Here is a 26,037-nt window from a genome sequence, read left to right on the forward strand (position 1 = left end):
TCAAATAAATGGATGAGTGGTAACCAGGGCAAGGATCTACTTTCTTTTATCAGTATAGCTCCATACCTGGCCAGCCTCCACCTTGGTGAAGTTTACACTCCCAGGAGCTCAAGCTAATGCCTGTGGTAAAGTCCTAAGTTCATGACTCAATGCAGGTTCCTCTGTGCATTGCAACTAATTTCCAAGTTCATAGAGCAGGGTCTGAAATAAATGTCAGTACAAATCCCCTTACTTCCTTGAACACCCAACTGCTTTCCTATGTTGAACAAGATTGAAGAAGTAATCTTTATGAAGACTATTGACCCCACACAACACACAAACACTTGTTATTCTAATTGTTCAGTGTCAGAGATAAAGATCACTAGACCAGTGTCCTTCTATTGTAGATGAGATCAAGGAGGTCCCAGAGCAATAGGTCCTGACAGGGAACCTTACCTGGTTCCTGGTTCTCCTGAGCTCTTGTTTCTCCCACAGCTCAGCCTGGTTGTGAATGATGCTCCCAACCTCTCTGAGGGTATCGCCTGTGCCTTTGGGAACCTGACTGAGGTGGAGGGGCAGGTGTCTGGGAGTCAAGTCATATGCATCTCACCTGGACCCAAGGATGTCCCTGTCATTCCTCTGGATCAAGGTAAGGACTGTGTCAAAAGAGCCATGGGTGCCATGGTGAGCTTAGGAGTCACAATATAGGCATGAAGCTACCTGACCAGTATTCACATACTAGATGCTAATATCGGCTTATGCAACTTGTTTGATTTTGAAAGCACACTGCTATGTCCAAAGTGAGATTAAAGGACTCAGTCTTCTGGACTGAGAATATATAATGTACATTGTGCCCACTTCCTCCCCTTTCTAGAAACAGGTGGGATTTGGGCAATAGATTGCTTAGGGCTCTCTCCACAGAACTTGGTTTGAACAATTCTTGAGTTAATATTCTGAAATCCTTTCAGTAATTGATCATGACTAACCAAGTCAAGGGATTCATGGAATCTGTTATTGAGTGACAGACTAAGATTCCCGGGGGGGCGGGGGGCAAAACAGGTTCAGGCAGGCTTTCTCTACCATTGTACTCCTAGGTGGCTCCATGACATGACTTTCCCCACAGTGTGTTCACTAGGCCCCAGGTTCTCTCACTCTGTCTTCTCTTGCAGACTGGTTTGGCCTGGAGCTGCAGCTGAGATCCAAAGAGACAGGAAAGATCTTTGTCAGCACCGAATTCAAGTTCTATAACTGCAGTGCCCACCAACTGTAAGCCTCAAAAAGAGCCTTGCCTGGGTCTGGATGTGGGTATGAGGTTCCACTTCGTCCCTCTAGGGAAAGACTTGTTCAGTAGTCACATCGAAGTCTCTCTAGCAGGGCTAGCACATGTTCATTTGAATGGCAGTCACCACAGCCCATAATTTCATTTCTTTGGCCCCACCCTAGTACACTCTGTCCCCAATCCTAAAGCTAGGATGGTAAGAGGAAGGTCCTGACCTAGCCAATTGGCAGTGGCTTTGAAGGCAGGTGCAGTGGGTGTGAAAGAGTCTGCTATGCACACAAAGGAGGATCGGCATAAGAAGCAGCATTCTTCCAATGAGAGGGCCTGGGCTGGAGGAGGCAAAAGAGATTTAACTTCAGTGTGCAACATATTCCTCTTTAATATACGTTATGAGCAGGACACAAGAGGAACAGGAAGTAGAAAATATGTAGAGGCAGCCAAGGCAAGGCAAGGAGACTGAAACAGAACTAGATAAAAGTGACCACTAACCCACTACATTTCAACCCCCAATAAACCAGCTTGAGAATTACACACTTTTTGGAGGGAGGACCTGTCAACCTTCATAATCTGAGACAGCTATAACAGAATCTATTGTTTGTGAGATAGCAATCCAGTGTGAAGTCACCACATTTGGTGATGTATTTCTATGTCAAGAAAGATGCTGTCACAAGCAGCAAGTTTTAGCAGAGAAAAACAAGTCTCCTTGACAGCCAGGATTTTATTTTATTTCTCAACATTATCTTACCCTTCTCTACTCCTGGCATTCTATTAAAAGTCACAGTATCAAGTTTACCCCCACCCCGTTTTTAAGATGGTAAGCTGGAATCCTTAGACAGTAAGTGACCCAATGATAGTGACAGAATCAGACAGTAGAAAACTCAGGTTAGAGTCTGACAAATACCGTTTCTTTTACACTAGGCTATATTGGTATTTTACTTGTTGAATCATATATATTATCAAAAATCTATTAGTAATGGATACATGAAATAGCATTGACTCAAACTCAGAAACAATTTTAGACATGACTGACCTTGGTTGTGCTGGCTAGAAAGAATTCTTTCTAGGGTGTGTGTGGACCCAATTATCTCATACTATGTCTTACTAGCCTAGACCCTTGAATGGAAGCCCCTACCATCCAGACTTAATAAGGACCCCACCAGGTGGCGCCAGATTTCACTTATTTCTGTTCATAACAGTTTAAGTATAGTTCTGAAAGGCTATCTTACAGAAACTGAGGAGGAGGAAGACCAGAGCTCTCAGTACATTTCTATCACGGTGCTCTGTACACACACACACACACACACACACACACACACACACACACACACACACACAGCCTCCAGATAAGCCCAGAAAGAAAGAAGTGCTCACTCTCTCTGGAAAGAACATGTATGCCTGTACCAAATTGCGAATAGTCAAATGTTATTCAAGTTGTTGAAATAATAGATGATTTAACTTCTTAAAAATAATGATTACATTTAACATTATTCTTTAGAAAAAAAACATTTCCCATACATTATGTCACAACACCAAACAGCCCTGAGAACTACACAGGAATGTTTTGTAACAGACAGATGAAGAAATGTTAATGCAGAGAGTGAGTGACTTACTCAAGATGACATCAGAGCTGGCAGCAGAATCCAGATAGAACCAGATCTGCCTGACCTCTGCCTCTCTGCTCTTTCAGCTAGCTACTCTGACTGATAACCCGTAGTATACTGGCATTAACTACCGGCAATTAGAATTTTAGAAATCTAATTCATAGTATTTACCAATTTCTGTGGTTTAAATGCTCTGACCATAGTCAATTTCAGTCCATTAGAGTAAAATTCTAGCTTGCAAAATTCCTGAAAATATAAACTAGGACACCACTGTTTGGTAGGTTAAATTACTCCCACTGCTGTCCCAATTTATTGCTGTGTTTCTGGCTCCATGAACATCTCAGATGCAGAACCCACGTTCTCAGTCCTAGATTGTCCACTAGTTCACCTTCCCAAGAATGAGATGAGAATGTAAGGACAACAGCCTTCCTTCATAACAGGCCTGTATGGCTGGCCCTCTTGTTGTCTCCTCCTTGCAGGTGCCTGTCCTGTGTTAACAGCGCCTTCCGCTGCCATTGGTGCAAGTACCGGAACCTCTGTACACATGATCCCACCACCTGTTCCTTCCAGGAAGGCAGGATCAATGTTTCAGAGGTAAGAACATTCTCTGTGGCATAACAACATTCCCAAAAATGCAGTCTCCTTGCACCCTAGATGATCTGTCCAGTGGCTTAACCATCTCTTGTCCTGGCCTACCTTGCTCACCTTATCAGAGATTCTGCATGTTATAAATAAATGATAATATAAAGTTCAATAAAGCAGCAATAGAAGGTCCCCAAAAAGAGGCTAAATCTGCTAGACTACTAAGACTGTATTCAAGAGTGGAAAGGTGATTGCTAGTTGAAACCAAACACTCCGAGGAAGCATACCCAACAAACAGACCCCATGCTCTGAGAGACTGTAATGAATGCTGTCTATTCTTTGAGCCTAGCTCTTTGCTTGGCTGTAGACTTACTGTGCTTCAATAGAACATTCACTCTCACCCATTTTTTCATGCCAACTTTTCATCCAACTCTAAAATTCAATGATTCTTTGACGCTGATGTATTACTGGGTGGGTGGCCTTGGAGACAGAAAGAAATCCAGCTAGCAAAAAGCACCGAGCATTGCCAAAAGTCCTATTATATTATCTAGTTGAAGCTCCTTCCCTAAAGTCTGACCTGCTTTTGTCATTGATACAGTGAAATATCATGTTCATCTTTACTGTGAATATTCCACTTAATACCAATTATTCACAAAGCTTGGTTCTCTCACATTCCCCCATATGCTTCAGCTCCATGAAGCCTGCCTCTCAATTCCCTTTCTTTTGTCTATTTTTCATGCCTGGGGTAGCCAATTAGAACTAGACAACTAGGACCTTGCACACACACACACACACACACACACACACACAAATAAACACACACACACACATACCTTTTTCAGTATTTTAGAAAAACTTGCATATATTAATGAGTGGCTGTGAAATTTTCATATACTATTGTAGCCTTTCTAGATATATCTCCCTCCTGCATTGAACTAGAAGATGCTTGAAAACAAAGGCCATATCTTATCTTTAAGCCTAATACTTTACCAGTGAATATTTGTAGAATGCATACATGGGGGGTGGTGCAGAATGGGGTGAACTAAGCCTAAGTGATGGGGACTGCTACTTATCAATGATAATCTAAAATTAATTTCTTGGTTCTACCAATCTTCGTAGATGTGTTGGTTGCTTCTATGGCTGAACATAAAATAGACCCTGAAGTGTTTTTGCAAACAGATATACCTGGCACTCAACAGCTCACCCTTTCTGAAATGATCTGTATTATAAGCAGTTTTTTTTTTATTAACTTGAGTATTTCTTATATACATTTCGAATGTTATTCCTTTCCCGGTTTCCGGGCAAACATCCCCCTCCCCCCTCCCCTTCCTTATGGGTGTTCCCCTCCCAACCCTCCCCCCATTGCCGCCCTCCCCCCATAGACTAGTTCACTGGGGGTTCAGTCTTAGCAGGACCCAGGGCTTCCCCTTCCACTGGTAATAAGCAGTTTTTTAAAAGTACAAGTTGTCTGTCTGTATTGAGAGTAGCAGATAACAGCTACTAGTTATGACTCCATAACTAGTATTTAAGACAGACCCACTCACAGCTGCCGCAGAATAATAGAGCCAAGTATCCAGTCCCTGGGGCAATCTAGAAAAGATTCTAGTAAAGGCATGCTAGAATGCTACATTAATCTTAATGGATACTGGGAATTAATTCCTGGTCTGGGATTCTGCAGGAGTTTGAAGCCAGCCTTCGTGGGATAGGGGATTGAGTGCAGAAGGTTTGGAGTAGGAGCTAGCACAGCCTAGGAGGCAATGAAAGAATGGCCATAGGCAGCAAGCCACTACAGAAGAGCTAAGGGCAGGTGAAGGTTAATAATCACTTTCTTTAGAAAGTGGCTACTGAAGTTACAAAGTTCCTTCATAAACTGGAAGAGGAAAGCTGGAACCCAGGAAGAAGCTGGTGTGGATCAGGACAAAGAGCAACTCTGTGTCTCTAGAGACTACCCTTTCAGGCAGATAGAAATCCAAAGCCAAGACTGAGGGTGACCTGCAGCTGGAGCAAGGGCAAGCAGATTGTCATAGGGAGCAAGACAAATAAACGATGGTGGGGAGGCCTGAGGGCTGAGCCCCAAAAGAATAATTGGAAACAGGCCCAACCCCATTCACCACAAGGAACCACTGAAGCATAATTCCTCTTGAGTAGCAGGAGAGAGATTTGAGAGTCCAGAGAACTGCCTCTGGGTTACTCAGGATTAAATGATTACCAAAAGACCTTGGGGGCAAATGCAGACTCACATCCCCTGTTCAGTCTAACTTCCACTTTTTAGTATCTGTGCCTTGGGTATCTTGCCCTCGTCTCTTCTTCTCCCCATGTCCCCATCAGAGGGCAGATGCTCTCTTGCCCTTATACATGCTGGCTGTTGGCACAATACTGGAACTAAATAGAGGCTGTGAGGGAAGCCCAGAATCCATCCAGCTGTTGGCTTGACTCAGCAAAGGAAATGGAGTACAGTTTCCTAGCACAGTGGCTAGGGCCTCTTTCTCAAAGTCCTAAAATACAACTGAATCTTTTAGTCACAGCTGACAACACATTTCTTCTTAAATATTGGCTTACAGGCTCAGCCTTTTTCTGTTCAAAGCTCTGCTTTAGGGGACCTCATTCCCCAAAGTTCAAAGAATAACAAGAGTGCATGAGCACAGCTTGGGTAAAGTTGTTTTAGGGACTGTAAATCCCTTAGATATCTTTTTAAGGTTGCTAGAATATCTTTTTACCAATTCCTTCAAGCCCCTCCTCCAACCTTGAATCAAAATTTCATGCCTGTATACTTGGTAGAAGCAATGTATCACTGATTAGCACCACCAATTAGCACCACCGATTAGCAACACTGCAACAGTCACGCCTCATGTGTTCATAGTTCTGCACCTGTGGCACAATTCTCAGTGTGCCTTCCCAGGACTGTGCCATCAGCATCACCTGCAAACTTGCTAGAAATTCAAGTTCATGGGTGCTATCCTAGACGAAGCTAAAGAATGAGAACCACTGACAGATGGCATTTCAGTTGACTCTGTAATGCAGTTTCACTTAACTCTTATTTGACATCTATAGTAACCAGGAGGCCAACAACTTGGAGATATTCCTCAGGGCTATGGAAAATTAAGCATCCAGAAAAATCTGACTTATTTGCTCTCTCAGAAAATTGGAACCTGTGAGCTTATTGGTCTCCATGGCCATGGTTATGCTTGTAGGCTTGGCTTTGGTCTGACCTCTTGCCATTGGTCATGAAGGCTCAGTTGTAGATGGACCACCACAAAACTATCTCTTAAAATGGAAATACTTCCCATGAAAGAGTCAGAAGAACCATATTTCAGAGGTTGATCTACCCACATCCTTCCAGAAACTCCAGGGCCAAATCCATGCTTAAGCCTGACAAGGAAGAACTGACAAAGCACATGCAATTCTACAATAGAGGCATACTAGCTTACATCTATTGCATATTTTCATGTGTACATTACTTTGTGAATAAATTTCATTTAGTCTTCACTATTTATTAAGCTGATTCTGTGACAAATTAAGGTTGAATATTCCTCTGATTGTTGGTCGAAGAAATGAGAATGTCAGAACTCAGCCCGAAGTGGTTTTGAATAAGCTTGAATCTCCTGACTCTGCCATATTTGTACATACCCAAGAAATACACAGTATTCATATCAACAGTTCTTAAAACAGCCTGTTACCACACAATCACTGTGTATCGCTTCTTTGTTAATCTAGTTGCAGGTATTACTGACTCCATTTTGTACCTGAAGAAGCAGAATTTCATCCAGAGCATCTCTCAAGCCCTTTGAAGGGGCTGAGCTTCATCTTCTCCAGGCCCTCCCTCAGTCAGAGTCCCTCAGCTTTCTGACAGGCTATCTAAACCTCTGTTTCTCAGCAGCACAGTGTTAGCAGGCAGTGTGCACAGGAATCTGTACAGCTGCCAGCCTTGAAGGCTCATATCCCTCCATAACTGAAAGAGGCCTAGTGAGATGTACACACATAAATATCTTTTTTACACCCATCCCAAGGGGAAGATAGAACCAAATAAATCCGATTAGCTTACCAGGAAGCTAGCTGCTCTCACTCTTTGAAGTCCAGTGGGTGAAGATAATGCCATTTCCACATGGAAGGAGTCCTTTTGAGGACCAACAGGTCTTCAGCATTGAACTAGGGGAATCCCAACCAAAGTGTACAGGCATCAAGGCAGTCTCCCTGCCTCTTACTGGGCCCTGGGGTGTTCTCAAACAGGACATCTGATCACCTTCATTTAAACGGAAACACCTGCTGAAGAGGCTTGACTGCAATGTGAGGTATTAAGAGGAGAGAAGATGACCTAAGCTTGTTGTTGGGAAATCTACAGGGTCATCAGTATTTGACAAATTTGACGAACATCTTTATATTCTACAAAAATGTTATTTATGGTTATTGATCTTCTTGTTCTTAGGACAAAAACACCGTTCTCTCTCTTTTGCTCTCTCCTTGCTCTCCTCCTCCCTCTCAATTTTTTCCTATTCCTTCTTATTTAACCCACTCTCACTCCATCCCATGATTTTGTGTGTGTGTGTGTGTGTGTGTGTGTGTGTGTGTGTGTGTGTGTGTAGAAACAAGTGGCATAGGAATGGCTTTAGATGGGACATGTTACCTTCCTAAGCCCCAGAGGTATCAACTTTCCAGCAACACTGAGACTTCTTGGCTGTCAACTCTCCTGACTCATCCCTTGATCTCACCATTGCCATTTCTACCCCCCAAACTCCTACCGTTCACTCCTGACCTTATGGATCCATCTCACAGAACAGGTCTGAATCTTATTTGCAGCCAAAGATGCAGATTGTGAACTTGGAATACCAACCTCTTCTTTACTTTACACTGGGAATAGAAGAAAAGTCCTTTTCTACCTGACCCCAGAGCAGCTGCCAAATAAACGATGCCCAAAGCATCCTTTTGCTTCTAGGTCAGTGTTGAGCATGTTTTGGCATTAGGGAAGAGTCTATTCATCTATAAAACTAGATTTTAAAAGCCTAAAAGAGCACAGAATTTTTTAAAATTCTAGATTGTTCTTTGAAAATGTATGACCCATGGATAACTCCTGCCCATAACTTACCTTCCTCTAAGCTGGATGACCATTGGCACATATTAGAATATATTCAGTTATCACTCCACAGCCAAGGGGACAGGAACTGGTTCCAGAACCTTTACAGATTCCAAGTCCCTTCTGTTAAACAGTGTGATATTTTCATAAAACCATATACATTTTGTCCTCTACCTTAAATGATCTCTAGGTTTCTCAGAACCTATCACTCTGTGTCAGTGCTATATGAGTATCTGCTTTCTTTATTTGAGAAAACATCACAGTGGGGACCATGTGTGTATCTACTATATGGATAACTTCTGTTTTTCAAATGTCTTTGGTCCTTGGCTGATAGAATCCATGGATACCGAGGGCCAAATATGGGGAGATTTTTTTTTTTTTGTCATCAAAGATATAAAGGACACTACAGTCTTATTTGCTGACTAGAGATATCATATTTCCAAAAGCATATCTAGGCCCCCCTGAAATTTAAATTTGTTCTCTGAACTCATTAGAGAAACAAGAACTTTTTATAGCAACTGATTCAAAATCTGAACCAATCAACATCTATCTATATGTGTGTCTGCCTTTAGGTCTGTACATACATGCATTCATACACACACATGCACACACATATACACACATGCACACATACATACATACATACACACACACACACACACACACACACACACACACACACACACCATTATAGATCAGATTTATTTCTATCATAAAGTCTAACCTGTTAGATTCTAGCTAGATTTTTAGCTGCTGGCTGGATGTGCTTCTTTTCAGGGGGCTACCTGGGTTTCCTGAGTTTCCTGGCTATAAATCTGTGAAAGACTCTGTCAAAAGTGCCTGCAGGGGATGAAAGCAAAAGATCAGCAAAGAGCAGGTTTATGAGTCGGCAGCTTGAGCAACTAACTCCTAAACTAGGCCCCATCTGTTCTGGGATTCCCTATGATCCTGTCCTCTCAGAAAAACTGCTTGCTGGAGTCTTCCTATGCAGTAACTTGTAGGCAGGAGTGGCCAAGCTTACCCTGAAGTCTTTCTAGTCTTCCAGACAGGTCTCAATAGGAAATTCTGGCTCCAGCTCTGTATAAATGGACATACTACTCAAAAGATATGTCTGTGCCTGTAGGTAATTATGGAGCTCCAGAACCATGACTACAACTACCAGTTGCAGTCCCAGCTTGAGAACAAATTGCTTCTCAAGTTTACCTTATTTCTTACCAGCCTCCAAATTTGGAACTAAAAAGAAACTTCAAAATTCTTTTGTCTATTGCTTTACCTTCCCCTTTGCAATCACCCTCCTGCAAACAATGGCTAAGTATCCACTCCATTTCTGACATAAGATGAAGACTTAGGATGTGGGGTGGAAAAGTTCAGACTCAGTCCTTGAGAAGATCACAGCCCAACAAGAAAAACAAACCCACCGGAATTGTGGCTCCACAGACTCAGTGCAAGCATGGGGCAATACCCAGAGTTCTAGCTGAAGTTACTGCAGGACAGGGTCCGGCCAGCTTTCCTGAGCCAAGTTGGAAGGCTGGGTAACAGATGATTAACTATCTGATTATGTTGAGGTAGAGCAGGGGACAAGAAGAAGATGGCAGCAGTCAAGAGGAGTTAATCTTTGATAGGGAGAAAAGTGTGTGCAAAGACCCAGATGTGTAATCAGTATGAGAAATGGCATGCTAGAACTATGTGTTCAGTATGTCCATACCATGATATACAAAAACAAACAGATTTACAAGCAAGTAGGGACCAGAGTATAATAGGCCTGCAACTGGGATCTGAAAAAAAAAAAGGAGGGACTGTGTCTGTCCACACAAAGAAGCTGGCCAGTTCTGTAGATCTACAGTAGAGATTGTGATTATTCAACACCCTATGATGGCTTCTGGAATCCAGTCTCTTCTTGGAGACTGTCCATACCTTTCAGAAAATCCAGCAGTTTTGGTATTAAGGCAGCAAATACCAGCAGTACCTTCTACAGACCTTTTGGCTACATGAGCCCCTATACGTTCCCCCAAACCCTTTCAGGAACTAGTGTCCCAAGGACAGAGAATGTGGAGGCCCTGCAAGAACTCCCAAGAAATTAGAAATGTTTCCATGTGAAGAATTTCCACATCTGTCCTGCAGGCAACAAGACTCAGATCTTTGCTGCAGGAGGACAAACTTGACAATAAGTGTGATGTTGGACCTTTGCCTCCAGACATAGACTGAGCAAAACTGACCTCTCCCATCTCTCTCACATCCTTTTCCTGGCCCTTCCCTAGTACAGTTCCCTATTTGGGTTTTGTTTTCCAAAACAGCATAGCATTCACAACATGGTAATGAAATGAGATGAAAAGCCAGAGCAAGTATTCAGAGAATAGCTGGGGGAGTGGGGATGCAGGTACTTGATCCACCTCCTGGAAGGGTGGAAAGCCTGGCTCAGCTGGAACTGAGAAGCTGAAGCAGTAGATATCAGCTGCCTCAGGCACCAGACAATGTAAAAGGCCAAGGGGCTGGGGAACCAGATAAAACCAGAGGTGGGGTGCCTGAGCTAGGGACATGAACCCACGGAGGCTCTTTCATTTAGTCTCCAGAGATAAAACCCACAGTTTGCCATACCGGTGTTTGAAAGTTAATTCATAAATTGTAACACACACCCAAAGACTAGGATGGCTTATGGAATGGTGTTGATAATATCCACGCCCAGCAGGAGGAAAAGATTTCATCCTCCCCACTGACTCAATGTGTCTCTTAAATAAGGTGTAGCTCTTCTCATGGGCAACCCACCAGGAAACAAGAAGGTCCTGTTCTGACTCAGGTGAGACGAGAGCTCTGAATTGAGAACTAATGAAGCTCTCTGCTTGCTCACTTAGGACTGTCCACAGCTCGTGCCCACAGAAGAGATTCTGATCCCAGTTGGGGAAGTAAAACCAATCACTCTTAAAGCCCGAAACCTGCCCCAACCCCAGTCTGGCCAGCGAGGCTACGAATGTGTGCTCAACATTCAAGGGGCTGTCCACCGGGTCCCTGCCCTACGTTTCAACAGTTCCAGTGTGCAGTGCCAAAACAGCTCGGTAAGCAGCTCACACCAATGACAAGACCTTAGATCATGTAGCATCACAAGCAGCATATTACCAGAGACAGAAAAACTTGCGAGCACCCTGAGCTGTTGAGCCATGGTCTCAGAGGAGAGAGCTCCCAAGAGAACCTTAATGCCAGAAGCTGAGATTGGGGGACTCTTCTGAAGTTAAAGAACACAGTTTTGCCATTGGGAAAGCTTCTGCCAAAAAGAACCGATCCCACCCGCCACCCTATCCACATTCAGTATGTGGTGATACTAGAGGGCTTCTCTAAAATGAAGATGGACAGGAAGGGGTGGGAGGAGAGGAAGGAGATGCAGCTTTTTAGGAGCCACAAGGGTTAAACCTGCCCAGGATGGTGGACAGAAAGTGAGGTGTTTAATTATAATTTCAGCCCAGAGAAGATCTTTTTATCTGCCAACTCCCTGTCTCTGACTGTGGGGGGTCAGCTCAGAGATGAAGGGCTTGACAAAGGTGTTGAGGAAAGCTAATTCGCCTGGGAGAGATAAAGAGAATCTGGGCCTCTTATCAGGGAGCTGTCAGATTCTGGGGTCACAAGCATTTGATAGAATTTGTAATCGGTGCCAAGTGCACAGGAAGACAGACTGAGAAAGAGGGCACAACAAAGGAAGAAGGCAAGGGAAGGCTGAGCAGGAGGGCAACGGTAACATGTGCTCCAGAGCTAAGACTGGTTAGAAATGGGCAGACATAAAGAGGAACTGCCCAGGAGACTTAATGAAGCATTGTAGGAACTGGGCCACCCAAGAGGTCAGGAAGGACTTGAAAGTACTCTGTGAGGTCAGAGCAGGAGGCTCAGCCCCTGATGGGGGCACTCTTTTTCCTGCTGTTCTAGGAGTGACCCAGGAAGACATGAGCCCTTCCTTTCTTAGACACTAATCCAGGTAAAATCTACCTGCAAAAGGAGAGGAGGAGGCTGGGGAGGTAGCACAATTAGTGGGATGCCTGCCACCCAATCATAAGGATCTGAATTTGGCTCTCAACCCTGGCCTCCACAGGCACATGAGCACACATATATTTATGCATATATATGCATATATATATGCACATATGCACAGAAACACACCAAAACCTCATCACATACACCTAAGAGATAGACCAACCAACCACTCTACAACCGTTGCCACATGTTAGACCTAGTTATAGGTACTAGGTCTGAGAGAGCAGTGAGGACATTAACTTCCTGTCCCCAATCACATGGACTCTAGAGAGAATAAATGCATGCATAAAAGAATGCATTGTAGTTCTTGGAAAGCGCCATACTGAAGACAGAACATGGCAATATAAAGAGTACAAGGGTAGGAAGAAGCAGGGGATATGTGTGTTGGGGGAGGGGAAACATTTGTTTATTAGCCAGGATATCAGAAAGGGCACAGGGAGGATGAAAGAGAGTAAGACTAAATGAACAAAGGTAAGCTCAAAGGTTGGCTGTTGTAGGGAGAAAGCAGCATTCCTTTTGAGTTACAGACTCAACATATATACAGAGAGGGGCTTCAGATAGTGTGTTTAGAGCTAATGGATTCAGCAGGAGAAGGAGTTGGAGATCTGAGCCTTTTCAGATTTCAGAAAGAACCAATGGATAAGCCAGAGGCTTATGCTGGCTCCTGGTGGCTTTATTGACTAGAAATCAGGTGTCATAGGGTCTCCTTAGGCAGCATGAGGAATTGCTTTGCACTCTGGCTTCCTGTGACAGAGAAACTTGAGAGATCTGTGCTCCTATCCTGTCCCTGCAGTACCAGTATGACGGGATGGACATCAGCAACCTAGCAGTGGACTTTGCTGTGGTGTGGAATGGCAACTTCATTATTGACAACCCTCAGGACCTGAAAGGTAAGCAACTGCCTCCAGGTGCAAGTTTGATCTTTTCATGACCTTGGGAAAGGTGGGGATTGGAAAGATCAGAGCAGGCTGCTGCTGTGCCTTGAATAGTACACTCCCTCTGCCAGCAGAGTTCCTTGGAGACTCCTAAAGCAACATTTGAAGCCACCAAAGGAGTCCTGTTGGGAGCCCTGTTTTATTACAGCCAGAGAATCCGCCAGGCGGCTGCCCACTCTCTGTACTGTTCTCTGGTTCCTGGTGACTTTGAAGTATCTTTGGAACCTGACCTAGGAGAACGGCAGACAGAGCGTCTAGAAAGCTTCCCTAGAAATGGAGATAGTACTCTCATTCAGGTTCTCCCTCCCATGTTCTCAGCCCTGGTCACTGTCACAGCACAAAGAAGGCTTATTAGTCCTGAGACCAATGGGGGATTGGCATGCTAACTCAGGTTCACACCAGAGCAGAGAAGCTCAGAAAGTGGGACTGGATTGGAGCAAGAGGGAAATTCTGAGGCTCTTGCCCTTTAAGCTCACATTGCATTCATTCAGAAAGCAGGTCCTGGCAGGTCCACCCTCAGGGCAGCTATTCAGAATGACCCAACTCCTAACACTTATAAGACACTCATTAGGCAATTTATTTGAAATTGTTTTTATTACTTATCTCAGTAACCCTAAATGTGTCCTGTTATTATTCCCATCCTATAGATGGTGAAGCTGACTCATATTGTAAGTGCTGAGATAGTCTGATTTCAGAGCTGGCATGCAAATTAGTACACACACACACACACACACACACACACACACACACACACACACGGCAGGAGGCATTTAAGGGGAGAGTAGGTTCTGTAGTTGCTTCAGTATCTATGGAATACAAGTTCTTGTCCCAGGTACACCATTACAGTCAATATAACAGGTAGTTTGTGTTTACTTGTTCTCAGACTAAATTATTTTCATCACTAGAAGACAGATATTTTCCATGCTAAGTTAGATCAGTTAAATCCCAGAGGTTGTACCCAGAACCTGAAGGGAAATGGCGATCAGGTCCAGACTGGTACATCAGACTTTGCTGACATCTACAAGGCTGTATAGGTGCTCAGCCAGCCTCGGCTTACCTTCCTACTTGTGTCTACCAGATCCTCAACATCAGAGAAAGCTGTACATGAATTGGGTTCAGTGGGCCACTGAGTTTAAGTACCCACGTTCTCAAACTCAGCAAGCCAAGTTTCATTGCTGGTACTTCTGCCTGAACCATGAAGGTTCAGACTAATGGTGGCACCTCTCTACATCCTACTGTCTTCACACAGTCTATAGAAAAAGGAAAGCCCACTGCCTAGGGTCTTACTGAGTATCTAAGAAGCTCACAGTTAAAGACTCAGATTTGTAAATTATTCACAAGTACTTGTTCAATTTCAGATTTCCTTTGCCTATCCTGTGCCTTGGAGACCACAGGTGTAAGACTTTTGAGGGCTTAGAGTGCTGAGTAGTCTGTGCAGCTAGGATAGGGAAACTAGACAGAACTGAGGTGTCATAGAGTGCTATGGGAAAATGAAAAGTGTCTCTCCCCTTGGGCATACATATGACCTCTAGCAGAGGCACAAATCCAGGTCACAAAATCTTAGGACAACTTGGCTGGGAAAGATGAAAGGTGGCTTTCTGAGTGATTCCTCATTATCCACCAGTAACCTCCAGGATACCCACATCCAATGGCATAGTATTGACACATAACCACAGATATCTAAATCATCTCTAGATGACTTACACTATATGGTTGAATGTAAATGTGGAGAAGACAGTTGTTACATGCTAGTCATCAAGTAATGATAACAATATGAGTCTATACATGGACAGATGTAACTACTTCTAGAAGCTGAATCCAACAACTGATTATATTCACCTAAAGTATTTACTTGGATCTGTGAATTCTCAGTATTAAACCCTGAGCTCACGACACAACTACACTTTATGACTTGTTCCTCTAGGGCCTCCAAGATAGAGAAAAATCAAAGCAAAATGCTTACGGAATGATCATGTAATCTATCAGGAACTAGTTTGTCCTCTCTGGGAATACATTCTTCATCTATGCTGGTATGAATAGAGTGGTGTCAATCTTTCCTTTCTACCATGCCTCCTACTTCAGCCACTTAGACTTTCTTTAAGCACGAGCTGACTCTGTTACCAGACTCACACAGTTTCCAGGGTGTCAATTGAAATTCCTGTCTTCTCAGGACCCAACATCAGCAGCACAGGAAGCTTGAGACCAGTATCCATAGTAAGCTGGGAAAGTCACTACATCTTTTTGAGCTTCATTCAGTTTTACCTGCAATGAAGAAATGAGCCCTTATCTCTCATTTGTGAGAGACAGCTCAAGAGCACTGTTAGAGTTCCAAGAAAAGATAATAGGTGTGTGTATAGCATCTAGTATATCACAGGCACGGCCAAGTACACACTATACAACATCTCTTTCAAACCTCCCTACAGCCAACTATTATCTCCATGATAAATATAGATAAACAAGATTTGGAGAGGTTAAATACTTTGTCACACTGCTAGGAAGTAGAGAAGCCACAATTAAAATGGATCTGATTCAGTCCAGGAGCAGAAACCTTTAACTTTTTATTTTCTGCTGTACCTCTAGATGAGGCACCCTATTCATTCTCCATGCTTTCCTCTTGCAGGGGTTTGACCCCAATGTTGTCTATGGTTGGGGCAGATCTCTTGCACCTACAAACAGAAGGTATGTGGTGAGCTTCTGCAGTCCTATCTATGATGGCCTCCTCTCTTTGCAGTACACCTCTACAAGTGTGCAGCCCAGCGGGAAAGCTGTGGTCTCTGCCTCAAGGCTGATCACAAGTTCGAGTGTGGCTGGTGCAGTGGGGAGCGCAGATGTACCCTCCGCCAGCATTGCCCCAGCACTTCTAGCCCCTGGCTCGACTGGTCCAGCCACAATGTCAAGTGCTCCAACCCCCAAATCACAGAGGTAAGTCTCCAGCTTCTAAAAGAAAAGGGGACAAGTCAAGGACATAGGAAAGAAATACACTTATGGATGAATTCCTGAACAGAGATGGAAGGTCTTATGTGTATGGACTATGTTCCGTGCCCTGCCTTAGCCCAGCTGCATGGCTAGGCCGCTGAGCCAGGTAGGGACAAGACATTGACTCCATGGTAAAGGAACTTTTCAGAAAGCAGCTTTAGCTTTTCTCATTGGAGGTGCTATCTGCGAAACTATAAGTAGTTCAGAAGTGCAAAATTGGAAACTGAAGAAGTAGAGAGACCATATGTTAGCTTCATGCTATTTCTCAGTGTTTTGCCTTGGTCCCAATTGGTTTTGGGATAAATAAAGTAATTAATTACACTAGGTAAAATGATGTTTACAAAATAGCAAATTGCAAAGGAAGATGAGTTAGTGATATGGAGAGAAAGAACAACTGCTTGGGTATGAGTGACCTGGAGATGCACAGCTGGGTCTTGGGTTGCTGTCAGCTGCTTTCCAGTCAGTAATTGTCAATTTTCTTTGAATCTCAATTGTGTATTCCCTACTAAGAACAAAGGCCTTGGCAGTCTGCAAAACTTGTAATTCCAGAGAGAAATCTCTGAATCTCTGAAATCTTCATCTTTCCTAACCTGATGCACTGTCCCTGTCTCTGCATCATTTTCCCCAAAGCCATGCCTGTGTCATCGAATATTGGGGAGTTTATTGAATTCCTTTCTGACCCAATCAGAGCCTCAATTTAGTTTAAGGAAAAACAAAAACTTCAAGATCAAGAGCCGTTGTAACCTTCAGATAGACTGTTTGAACAGGGAGCAGTTTTATTTATCATGCTTAGCTTTGATATTTTTAATTGTTATAGCAACTGTGAGAAGTTAAGTTTTCTCAGATCCATTTCACAGAGGAGGAAAATGAGGCCCAAATTCACATAGTAGATTAGAGGCCATACTCACATTTAAGCTCAGATTTCATTTTAAAGTTACTTGAGAATTCTCCATAATTTTGCATATTGTACATAGCATAGTACAATATATTATTAACTAAGGTGAAACACCACTTACTGTGTACTACAATATACAATTAGTATGTAATAAACACAATGAGTATACAATATACAATGTGTAGGTTGATGTCAAGGTGATACATGATTAGACAGTGGAGAGTGGGGCAGGAACAAAGTTCCAGAGAAGGAATTGAACACAAGACCATAAGAAGGAAGTACATGTGTTTCTGTGGAGAAGAATGCAGCTGATGTGGAGGGGAGGCAACTGCTGCATCATGGTACTATTCTGTAACAGGATAAACTTACACAAGTGTAGACACTTCCCCCAAATAGAGTGTGGCTTTAGTACTAGGTAACATTCAAATGTGGCCAATGACCATGCCTGCTGGCTTTCTCAATGGAAGAGAATGTTGTTAAGAGTGCTGACACGTTCTCATGCTTCAATCTTTGCCCTCATATAGCTAACATCTTAAAATCCTTGAAGCTCTGTGTCTGAGCTGTTCTAGTGGGTTTTGACAACTTCTGGCCTGAAAACTTATACTGTTTCATGTTTTGCAATATGTCTTTCTGCTATGGTTGTCAGTCTCTGTGCCTGTCAATACCCGTGGTGTCTGGAGCTTAAATCAGGAGAAATTCTGTCATCAGCACTTCCTACCTCTACAGGCTCTGGGACTGCAAAGCCTGGTGTCTGTCTGCTCTCAGCCTGGCTGGAGCTTCTATAAGCCCCAAGGCAAGCTGCTCACAGGGAAGCCTCTGCCTCCACCACCTACCCTGTTCACAGACTGAGGACTGACAGGCTGCTGGCTTCACAGAGGACACCCAAATTACAGGAGGCTAATTAACCTCCTGAGGTAATTAGGCTATAATTGATTTTTCCAATGAATGTATCAGCAACAGAAGGTGTTCCAAGGCTCCTAAGGGTAATTTTCATATTGAGGATGTTAAGATATAAAAGGATTTCTTGGGAAGAGACACACCTGTGCTGTGTTCCAAACCCATTCAGGCACATCACTCTAGACAGGACATATGGCAGGAAGTATCTAGGCCTGGATGACTAGTCACTATTGCCTGTCCTATTTTCTTTGATGTTGTATCTCTTACCCTCAACCAGACTCTCCTTCATCTGTGAGTCATTTTCTGTTTTTTCTAACTGGTCACTTATGAAATAATTTCAAGTTTATAAAACAGATAAAAAAATAGTACAAAGAACATTCCTATCCTCTTTACCCATGTTTTCCAAAGTTACCATCTTAAAGAAGCATAATGTAATTATCAGTTAATATTGATCCTGTAATATCATCCGACATACATACTTTATTAGCATTTTCCCAATTGTCACAATTATATCTTTTTCTGGTGCGTAATCCAATGTAAGGTGGAATCTGGGAGCCAGTGTGTTGTTTCATGATGGCATTGTCTTGTCCCTTTGGTCTTTTAATCCACAGTCCTAATAATGACCTCCATGGTACTAAAAAGTTATTTTTGTTGTTATGTTGTCTGTTATGTTGTCTGTGTCCATCAATTTGGGTATACCAGATGTTTACTCGTGGTTTAATTCAGGCTGAATACTTTGAGTAAGAACCATTAAAAGAAAAAGAACATAGAAACCAACTTGAGGGATATCTGAAAAGATTGAGTCCACCTGTTCTTGCTGATATACGCAGACAGACATTTAATAGAAGAGAAGATGGATCTTCATATTAGAATCCCAACTAATAAATATATAGAAAGAACTATGGAAAAAGAAAGTTACAATTTTAATGTGCACAGCTGTAATTGTTTCAAACAAGGATGGTCTTTAGATACAAAGATGAGGTGAAAGCTGATGAGAAATACAATACTCATACAATCTTGAGCTATCTTCCCATAAGATCATTAATTATAATAGGAATAGTAGCTTCTTGGTGAAGAAAACTCTCCAATCCTCTCCCCACTTCAACTAAACAGTCTTCACATCACCAAAACAACCTTGAAGACCTTCTAATACCCCCCTGAAATAGTACAACCTCTTTTCTGTGGCATTATTTTTACAATAACATTTTTTTCAAACTAATTTTTAAGAGCAATCAACTCATTTTCTTTTCAACTTTCTTGTATAACCCCATTGTGCTGACATAGCTCTCTTTTTTGGAATGTCATAGTTACTTCTATGTACTGATAATCTTTACACTTAATCTCCCTTATCTTCAGAATATATGTTGTCCTTAATACCACTCAGAGCAGCCAACATAAGCCACTAACTATATGATCCTTCTAAATGGTGCTTGGGAAAGTCAATAATTTGCCCAAAGTCACACATCTGGTTAGCAGTAATACAGAGGTTGAAAACTAGAGCTCTTTGTCATTGGGGGAAAGGGGATCATGCACTTTCCCACTTTACTTCATCCCAAAGTAGCTCTGTGTTTAGCATTACAACCTCTTGGAAGACACCAATAGGTGTCTGACTTATGGGGCACTCCAACAGCCTTTGAAATAAATCTTAACTTTACTGTGCTTAATTAATTGTCTTCCTACACATAATCAGGTTCAACTCCATTTCTCCAAGTAGAGGAAACAGTTCGAGAATTCAGGGATACATGTGAGCATAAGGCAACCACATTTTTTCCTTCAGGCGTAATCTTTTATTTAATGCCTACCCCAAGTGTTATGTGATATGCAGTTGTTTTTAGCCTTCATCCACCAGTGCAATAGTAGTAGAAGTCAGTCTTTGGTCCCCTGGGTTGAGATCTGACCTCTGAGGCATCTCCATCTGGCAGGAGAACCCAGATGGTGTGCATCTGTAGCCTAGGACAGAGATCAGGCTAAAAAGAAAGGCACAGAAGTTTTGAAAAACAGAAGAATCACAGAGGTGGTGCCCCAGGCAGTGACTAGAAACCTACTGCACTTGAAATCTGAATGTTCCCATGTGTTCCTAAACCTATATGCTGCATGATGCATTTCCCACCAAGGATGTCCTGATGCCAGGCAATTTATCCATTGACCACTACATAAATTTCACTTATTTTCAATCTCAGTAACTTCTAGCCTCACTAATCCATGCTTATGGAAGAGAGATTTTGTTTAACTTACCTCGGGTACATGTAACTGGTATAGAAAAAAAAGTATAAAACAGTATATATTTCCCTCCAAAATTAAGGGTAGATAATTTTTGATATTATACCAGTTTGAGGATAGATCCATCCTGTTCCCCTACTTTCCATTTGCCAAATAATTATAAGGAGATTGTTTTGCTCAGACTCTCTCAGATGCTAATGCATTTACAGAACTGCCTGAGAAGCTAGGACAGTTGTAAGTATTTAGCCAAACAGCTGCACCACATATTTTTAAGAAAGACGAAAATCCACCTGCCCAGGGCTGGAGTAACTCACTGGAAAGTTACCAACAAAGAAGACAGCCAACTTTCTTGAGAAACCAGCCAACACTCTGATCTCCTGTTCATTTATTTGCAGGCCTCATTAATATAACATCACTGCAACAAACAGCTAACGGGGATGGTGTCAGGATGAATAATGGAGTCACTCTGCTGAGATAACAATTAGGTTTTGAATGTACTATCAGCTAAGACAGTGCTAGCAAGGAGTCACCTGAGGCAGAAGAGCTAGCACCATTGAAGCCATAGATTCCTGCAGAGCTCCTCAGCCAGCTCTAGTGACTGTTGAGAATATGTACTCATAGGCATACATGCTACACACACTCACTCACACACACACACACACACACACACACACATGCACTCATGAATAAATGCATTCACATACCCATGCACACATGCACACAAACACTAGCAAGTTGCAAAAGCACATAATCATTTGCTGTCAGGGACTCAGTGTCTAGGTATGTTTGGGAGTCAGAGTGGAATAGAAACTTGCACGTGTACAATGGCATCATCATCAGGGGCATACTATTCTACAGGAAGGGAATAAGGATTATGAAAAAGGAGAGCTGGCTATATACCAATACATGTCCATCTGTCTGCTCCTAGAGCACAATCTCCGACACAGAGCATCTAATACATGGTTGGGAATACTTCTTCCTCCCACATAGAAGTTCTGGTGTCAGTCTCTCCTTTCTCTTGCAACCTCAGAAGTGGATATTTATACCATGGAGACCATAGCAAGGGCTGCACAGGTCACAGAGAGGCAGCATCCAATGCCACAAGGCAGGATGTTCACTTGAATCAAGTCCCTGCCAAGAACATTGCCCATCTGCATAGGAAGCTCATAAAAAGCAATGCCATTTTTCCTTCAGCCCTAAGCTAACCTGGTCTCTGTATGAATTTCTTAGTTCCTAAATGGTAATAAGAAAAATAAAAGCCACATTCACTGAATGCAATACTGATTGATAGTTTTTATTAAGCCCATTTTAAAGATGGAAAGTTATGAGAAGTGATAACTTCCTTGATGATACATCAGTATTTTGTTTAACTCTCGGGTGCTTGGCCATAGAGCACCACATTTGACCTGAGTATCATCCTTGCTATCTCTTTTAAGCTCTCTTGGGCAAATATTATTCTCTGTCTAGAAACAGAAGAGAAAAAGAGCTGAAACTAAGTTCTTCTAGCCTCTGCTAAGATGGGAAGAAAGCCAGAAGTTCTGCCCTCCATATCATTTTGGGAGGCCAGGCATACATGGTAGAGATGATAGGGAACGCCAAATTAAGTGTATGGACAGGGCAAAGGAAGGCAGATGTTGGGAAGCACAGAAAGGAGGAGAGAGCAAAAGGAAAGACAGTGACAACCAAAGGCAACAATGGGGCTCCCAGTAAACAGGGAGGCATAACCTCAGCCAAGAGAAAGCCTGACTGTTGTTAAACAAAGGGACCAGAGAGACTAAGACAGGTACTCCTAGTTGGTGACTTGATCTCTGCAGGGTTGAGGACAGTTGGCTCAGACTGTTACGTGGAGACTAAATGCACATTAGACAGATCCACTGCATTCTGTCATTCTGTGTGCAATGGAACAATGTTCCACACCTGTGGGATGGGACTAATAACAGTGCTGCTCTAATAACTTGTTTTGAGCCCCAAATGGGACACAAAATATAAAGCCCCAGGTGCAATTTGTCTAGTTCTGAACACCTCATAAGTAAAGAATCAGCAAGTATTGCTATCAGAGAGATCCCCCATCCCCTGGAGATGATGGACTCTTTCTATCTTACTTCTACTTGTCTCTATAAGGTAGGAGACAGCCCTAAAGAAAACTGTTTCTAGCTTGCAAGCCAAGCTTTGGGACCCTCTCATCAAGATTCTCTGACTCTGAGGATGGCCCAAGCTTTGCCCCTCAACATAGGTCCTGCCTGAGTCTATCATTGCATGAAGCCAGCCTAATCACTTTTCCCCAGGCTGCCAAGCCCCGAGGACCTTCAGCAACTCCCACTCTGCTTCTTCGCCCAGCCCTTTAGATCCCCAGCTGTAATTAATCAGCTGCATCTGCTCTTGCCCTTGAGCAGCTTTGTGGTACAGTTCCTTCGAAATGTTCAATTAGTGGTTGCAAGAATGAGGGCAGTTGTAGCATCACTGTACTGCTTTCCAGGTCATGGCACCCACAAAGGAAAACAAACATGACAGAGTTCAAAAGGGATACAAACTGAGCTGAAGTGCCTCTAGGGTGCTCACCAGGGCTCCATTTGACTGACAGCTGTTGAGGTTCCCACTCTGAGCACACAGAGAAGTGAATCTCCAAACCAAAGGTTCCAAAAGCTTTGAAGGCTCCAGAAGAAAGGAAAAGAAAAGAAAACAAAAAGAAAAAGAAAAGGAAAGGGAAGGAAAGGAAAGAAAAAAAAGAAAAGAAAAAAGAAGTCTCCCATTAGTCATCTACTGTCAGCCCATGAACTGTGCCCAAAACATGCAATATTCTTTTACACTCTGCTGTCTCCATTATCCTGGCTTAGCATGTGTTAATCAACAGGTATATGGCAGGGGCTTGGATAAGCCACTTCATGTTTGAGAAAGTCTAGCTAGGACTTACTGCTATTAGACTGAGCCCTAAAATGTTTCCCTTAGATCCTGCAAAGCACAGGCTGCCTTTCCTCTCCAGAACTAGATACCAATCTTATGACAAAGTGATAGGATAACTTCAAGCCCCATTTCTTAGAGTTTTACTGCTGTGAACAGACACCCAGGTCCCAGGTAACTCTTATAAAAGACAACATTTAATTGGGGTTGACTTACAGGTTCTGAACTTCAGTCCATCATCATCAAGGCAGGAAGCATGGCAGTGCCCAGACTGGCATGGTCCTGGAGGAGCTGAGCGTTCTACATTTTGTTCAGAAGGCAAACAGGAGAAGACTGGCTTCTAGGCAGCTAGGAGGAGGCTCTCAAAGCCTATCCCCACAGTGACACATTTCATCCCAAAAGGCCACTTAATAGTGCCACTCCCTGGGCCAAACATATTCAAAACCCCACACCCCATTCAAATTCAAATTCAAATTTAGGGTAAATTGGTAGCACCTGCCTATGATACTCTGGAGGCTGAGGTAGGAAGATCAACAAATTCAAGGCCTACCTGAATTACATCGTGAGAGCCTAACCAAAAGAAGAGAGGGGGTAGGGGGCACAGACAGACAAACAGAGACAGAGAGAGACAGATATAAACAGAGACAGAGACAGAGACAGACAGAGATTAAACATGGAGTTCCTTAGGAAGAAGAGACCCTCATAACAAAACAAACAAACAAACAAACAAACAAAAACCCTCTAAATGGGGAAAGAAACCTCATGGAGAAAAACAGCACAAAGCGTAGGAAAGATGACCAAAGTTTACCTTCTGCTAGATCCTGACCACAGCTAACCCCACTAATAGTGTGTGAGACAAGCAAAGAGATGATGTAATCACACAAGAGATGATATAATCACAGAAGAGATGATGTAATCACAAGTCTTCCAGACTTCATACTGATGACTCAAGCACTCACTCAAACCCAAGCCTGGTATGGTTCATCCTGCCTCAAAGAAGACAGAAACACCAGGATCCAGAGCAAAGAATTCACAGTGAATAAAAGGTTCCAAAACTGTCTTCAGAGGAGGTAGAGACAACATTACAGAAGCAAAGGCCAGGAGGTATAATTTCTCTCTAATGTCTCTGAACAATGTTTAATGAGTTGGTATCTGCTCATCTCTCCATTCAATGAAGAACCAAATTAGAAATGGATTAAATTAAAGCAAGAGGGATTACAGGAAGAACTTCTGAGTACTTACAGTAGGGATATACTAGAGCAGAACCAAGCAACACATAAGTACCTTTTCTTCCAGTCATAGTTAATACAATTTATTCTAGAATCTGGTACAGACCAGCATATCCTAGTAACTAAGAACTGGAAATATTAGTTGATGGTTGGTCTGAACCAGGCAGTATACTAAATATTAGGTTGTTAAGAAAAACACAGTCATCTCTGTCCCAGGATAGTTACTGTCTCACTGGGGCAGTGGGCAGTGAGAGTCTTGTCTGGCCATGGTCTTTGAGGTGGTCCTCAAGTGCAGAAGGAAACTAGGGTAAGGGGCTGCTGAGGCTTCCTGAGGGAACCAGGGAAGGGCTAACAGGAGGCATTTTAGTTGAGCAGAGCTGAGCGGGATTGTCAGCTGGCTTTCCTGGCCAGTAGTGGAGACAGCAGATCAAATGCACATGAACCTCACACCCTCTGGCTGTGGAGCAGGAGAGCTGTTTGTGTAGCATGCAAGGTCATCGTTCATTTCAGCTAATCCAGGATTTTTGAAGTCCCGTGTTTAAAGAATGGGCAGAGAAGGAGCATCTAGGTGGATGAATATAGAACATTCAGAAGAGCTCATTGACCTTCTTCATCCCACCCAGCTATATCAGCTATGTATCCCTATGCTCTGTAGTTATCACTCCTGAGGTTCACAGGGCACAATTTAGATAGATTTCTCATCAAAGAGCGTGGTGCTGAAATTAGTACCTAAACATCTTTTCAATTTCTTTCCTCATCTGCCTAACTCGCCCCATTATACACAACACACACACACACACACACACACACACACACACACACACACCTACCTCAAACCCCTCAAATATCTAATAACTAGGAAAGGAAGTACTGGCAAGAAAGGAAGGAGAAAGTAAGAGCACCAGTGGAAGGGGAAGCCCTGGGTCCTGCTAAGACTGAACCCCCAGTGAACTAGACTGTTGGGGGGAGGGGGACAATGGGGGCAGGGTGGGGAGGGGAACACCGATAAGAAAGGGGAGGGGGGAGGGGGATGTTTGCCCGGAAACTGGGAAAGGGAATAACACTCGAAATGTATATAAGAAATACTCAAGTTAATAATAAAAAAAAAAAAAAAAGGAAGGAGAAAACAAAATGAAGACCATTTTGGACAGTACCTTCCAATTTGTTGTCAGCTAAAGGATGATGTCCAGTTCAGAGTATGTTTCCATATAAGATTCAGAAGCCCCTGGCTACATGCTTCCTGGCCATGCTTGACATGCAGGAACCTCTCAGTTATTCTCCAGCCAATAGTACATATTCTTTCCACCTGGTTACTAAACATCTGTCAGGGACTTCTTGGTCCACAAGTTCTCCTTCCAGATCAGCAGGAAAATTCATATCATCTCTTAGCTCCCCAACAGTCCCTATATACCATGCATCTTCTTCTCATCTGTAAGTCCCATGTGTAGGGAAGCACAGAGCAGG

The 26,037-nt window shown here is 43.0% G+C and overlaps 1 protein-coding gene across 2 annotated transcripts in view; it reads left to right on the plus strand.

Annotated features, from left to right (window-relative positions):
- The window catches only part of Plxna2 (plexin A2), a 205,182-nt gene that overhangs the window by 138,563 nt on the left and 40,582 nt on the right, over nucleotides 1-26,037 (plus strand). For both annotated transcript variants that reach the window (XM_063272193.1, NM_001105988.2), the window contains exons 7-12: nucleotides 475-628; nucleotides 1,149-1,245; nucleotides 3,339-3,453; nucleotides 11,359-11,559; nucleotides 13,317-13,413; nucleotides 16,190-16,380. In XM_063272193.1, coding sequence (XP_063128263.1) covers nucleotides 475-628; nucleotides 1,149-1,245; nucleotides 3,339-3,453; nucleotides 11,359-11,559; nucleotides 13,317-13,413; nucleotides 16,190-16,380 — 855 coding nt within the window. The remainder of the gene's footprint in view (nucleotides 1-474; nucleotides 629-1,148; nucleotides 1,246-3,338; nucleotides 3,454-11,358; nucleotides 11,560-13,316; nucleotides 13,414-16,189; nucleotides 16,381-26,037) is intronic.

Source organism: Rattus norvegicus, chromosome 13 (genome assembly GCF_036323735.1).
Source record: "Rattus norvegicus strain BN/NHsdMcwi chromosome 13, GRCr8, whole genome shotgun sequence".
Lineage (NCBI taxonomy): Eukaryota > Metazoa > Chordata > Mammalia > Rodentia > Muridae > Rattus > Rattus norvegicus.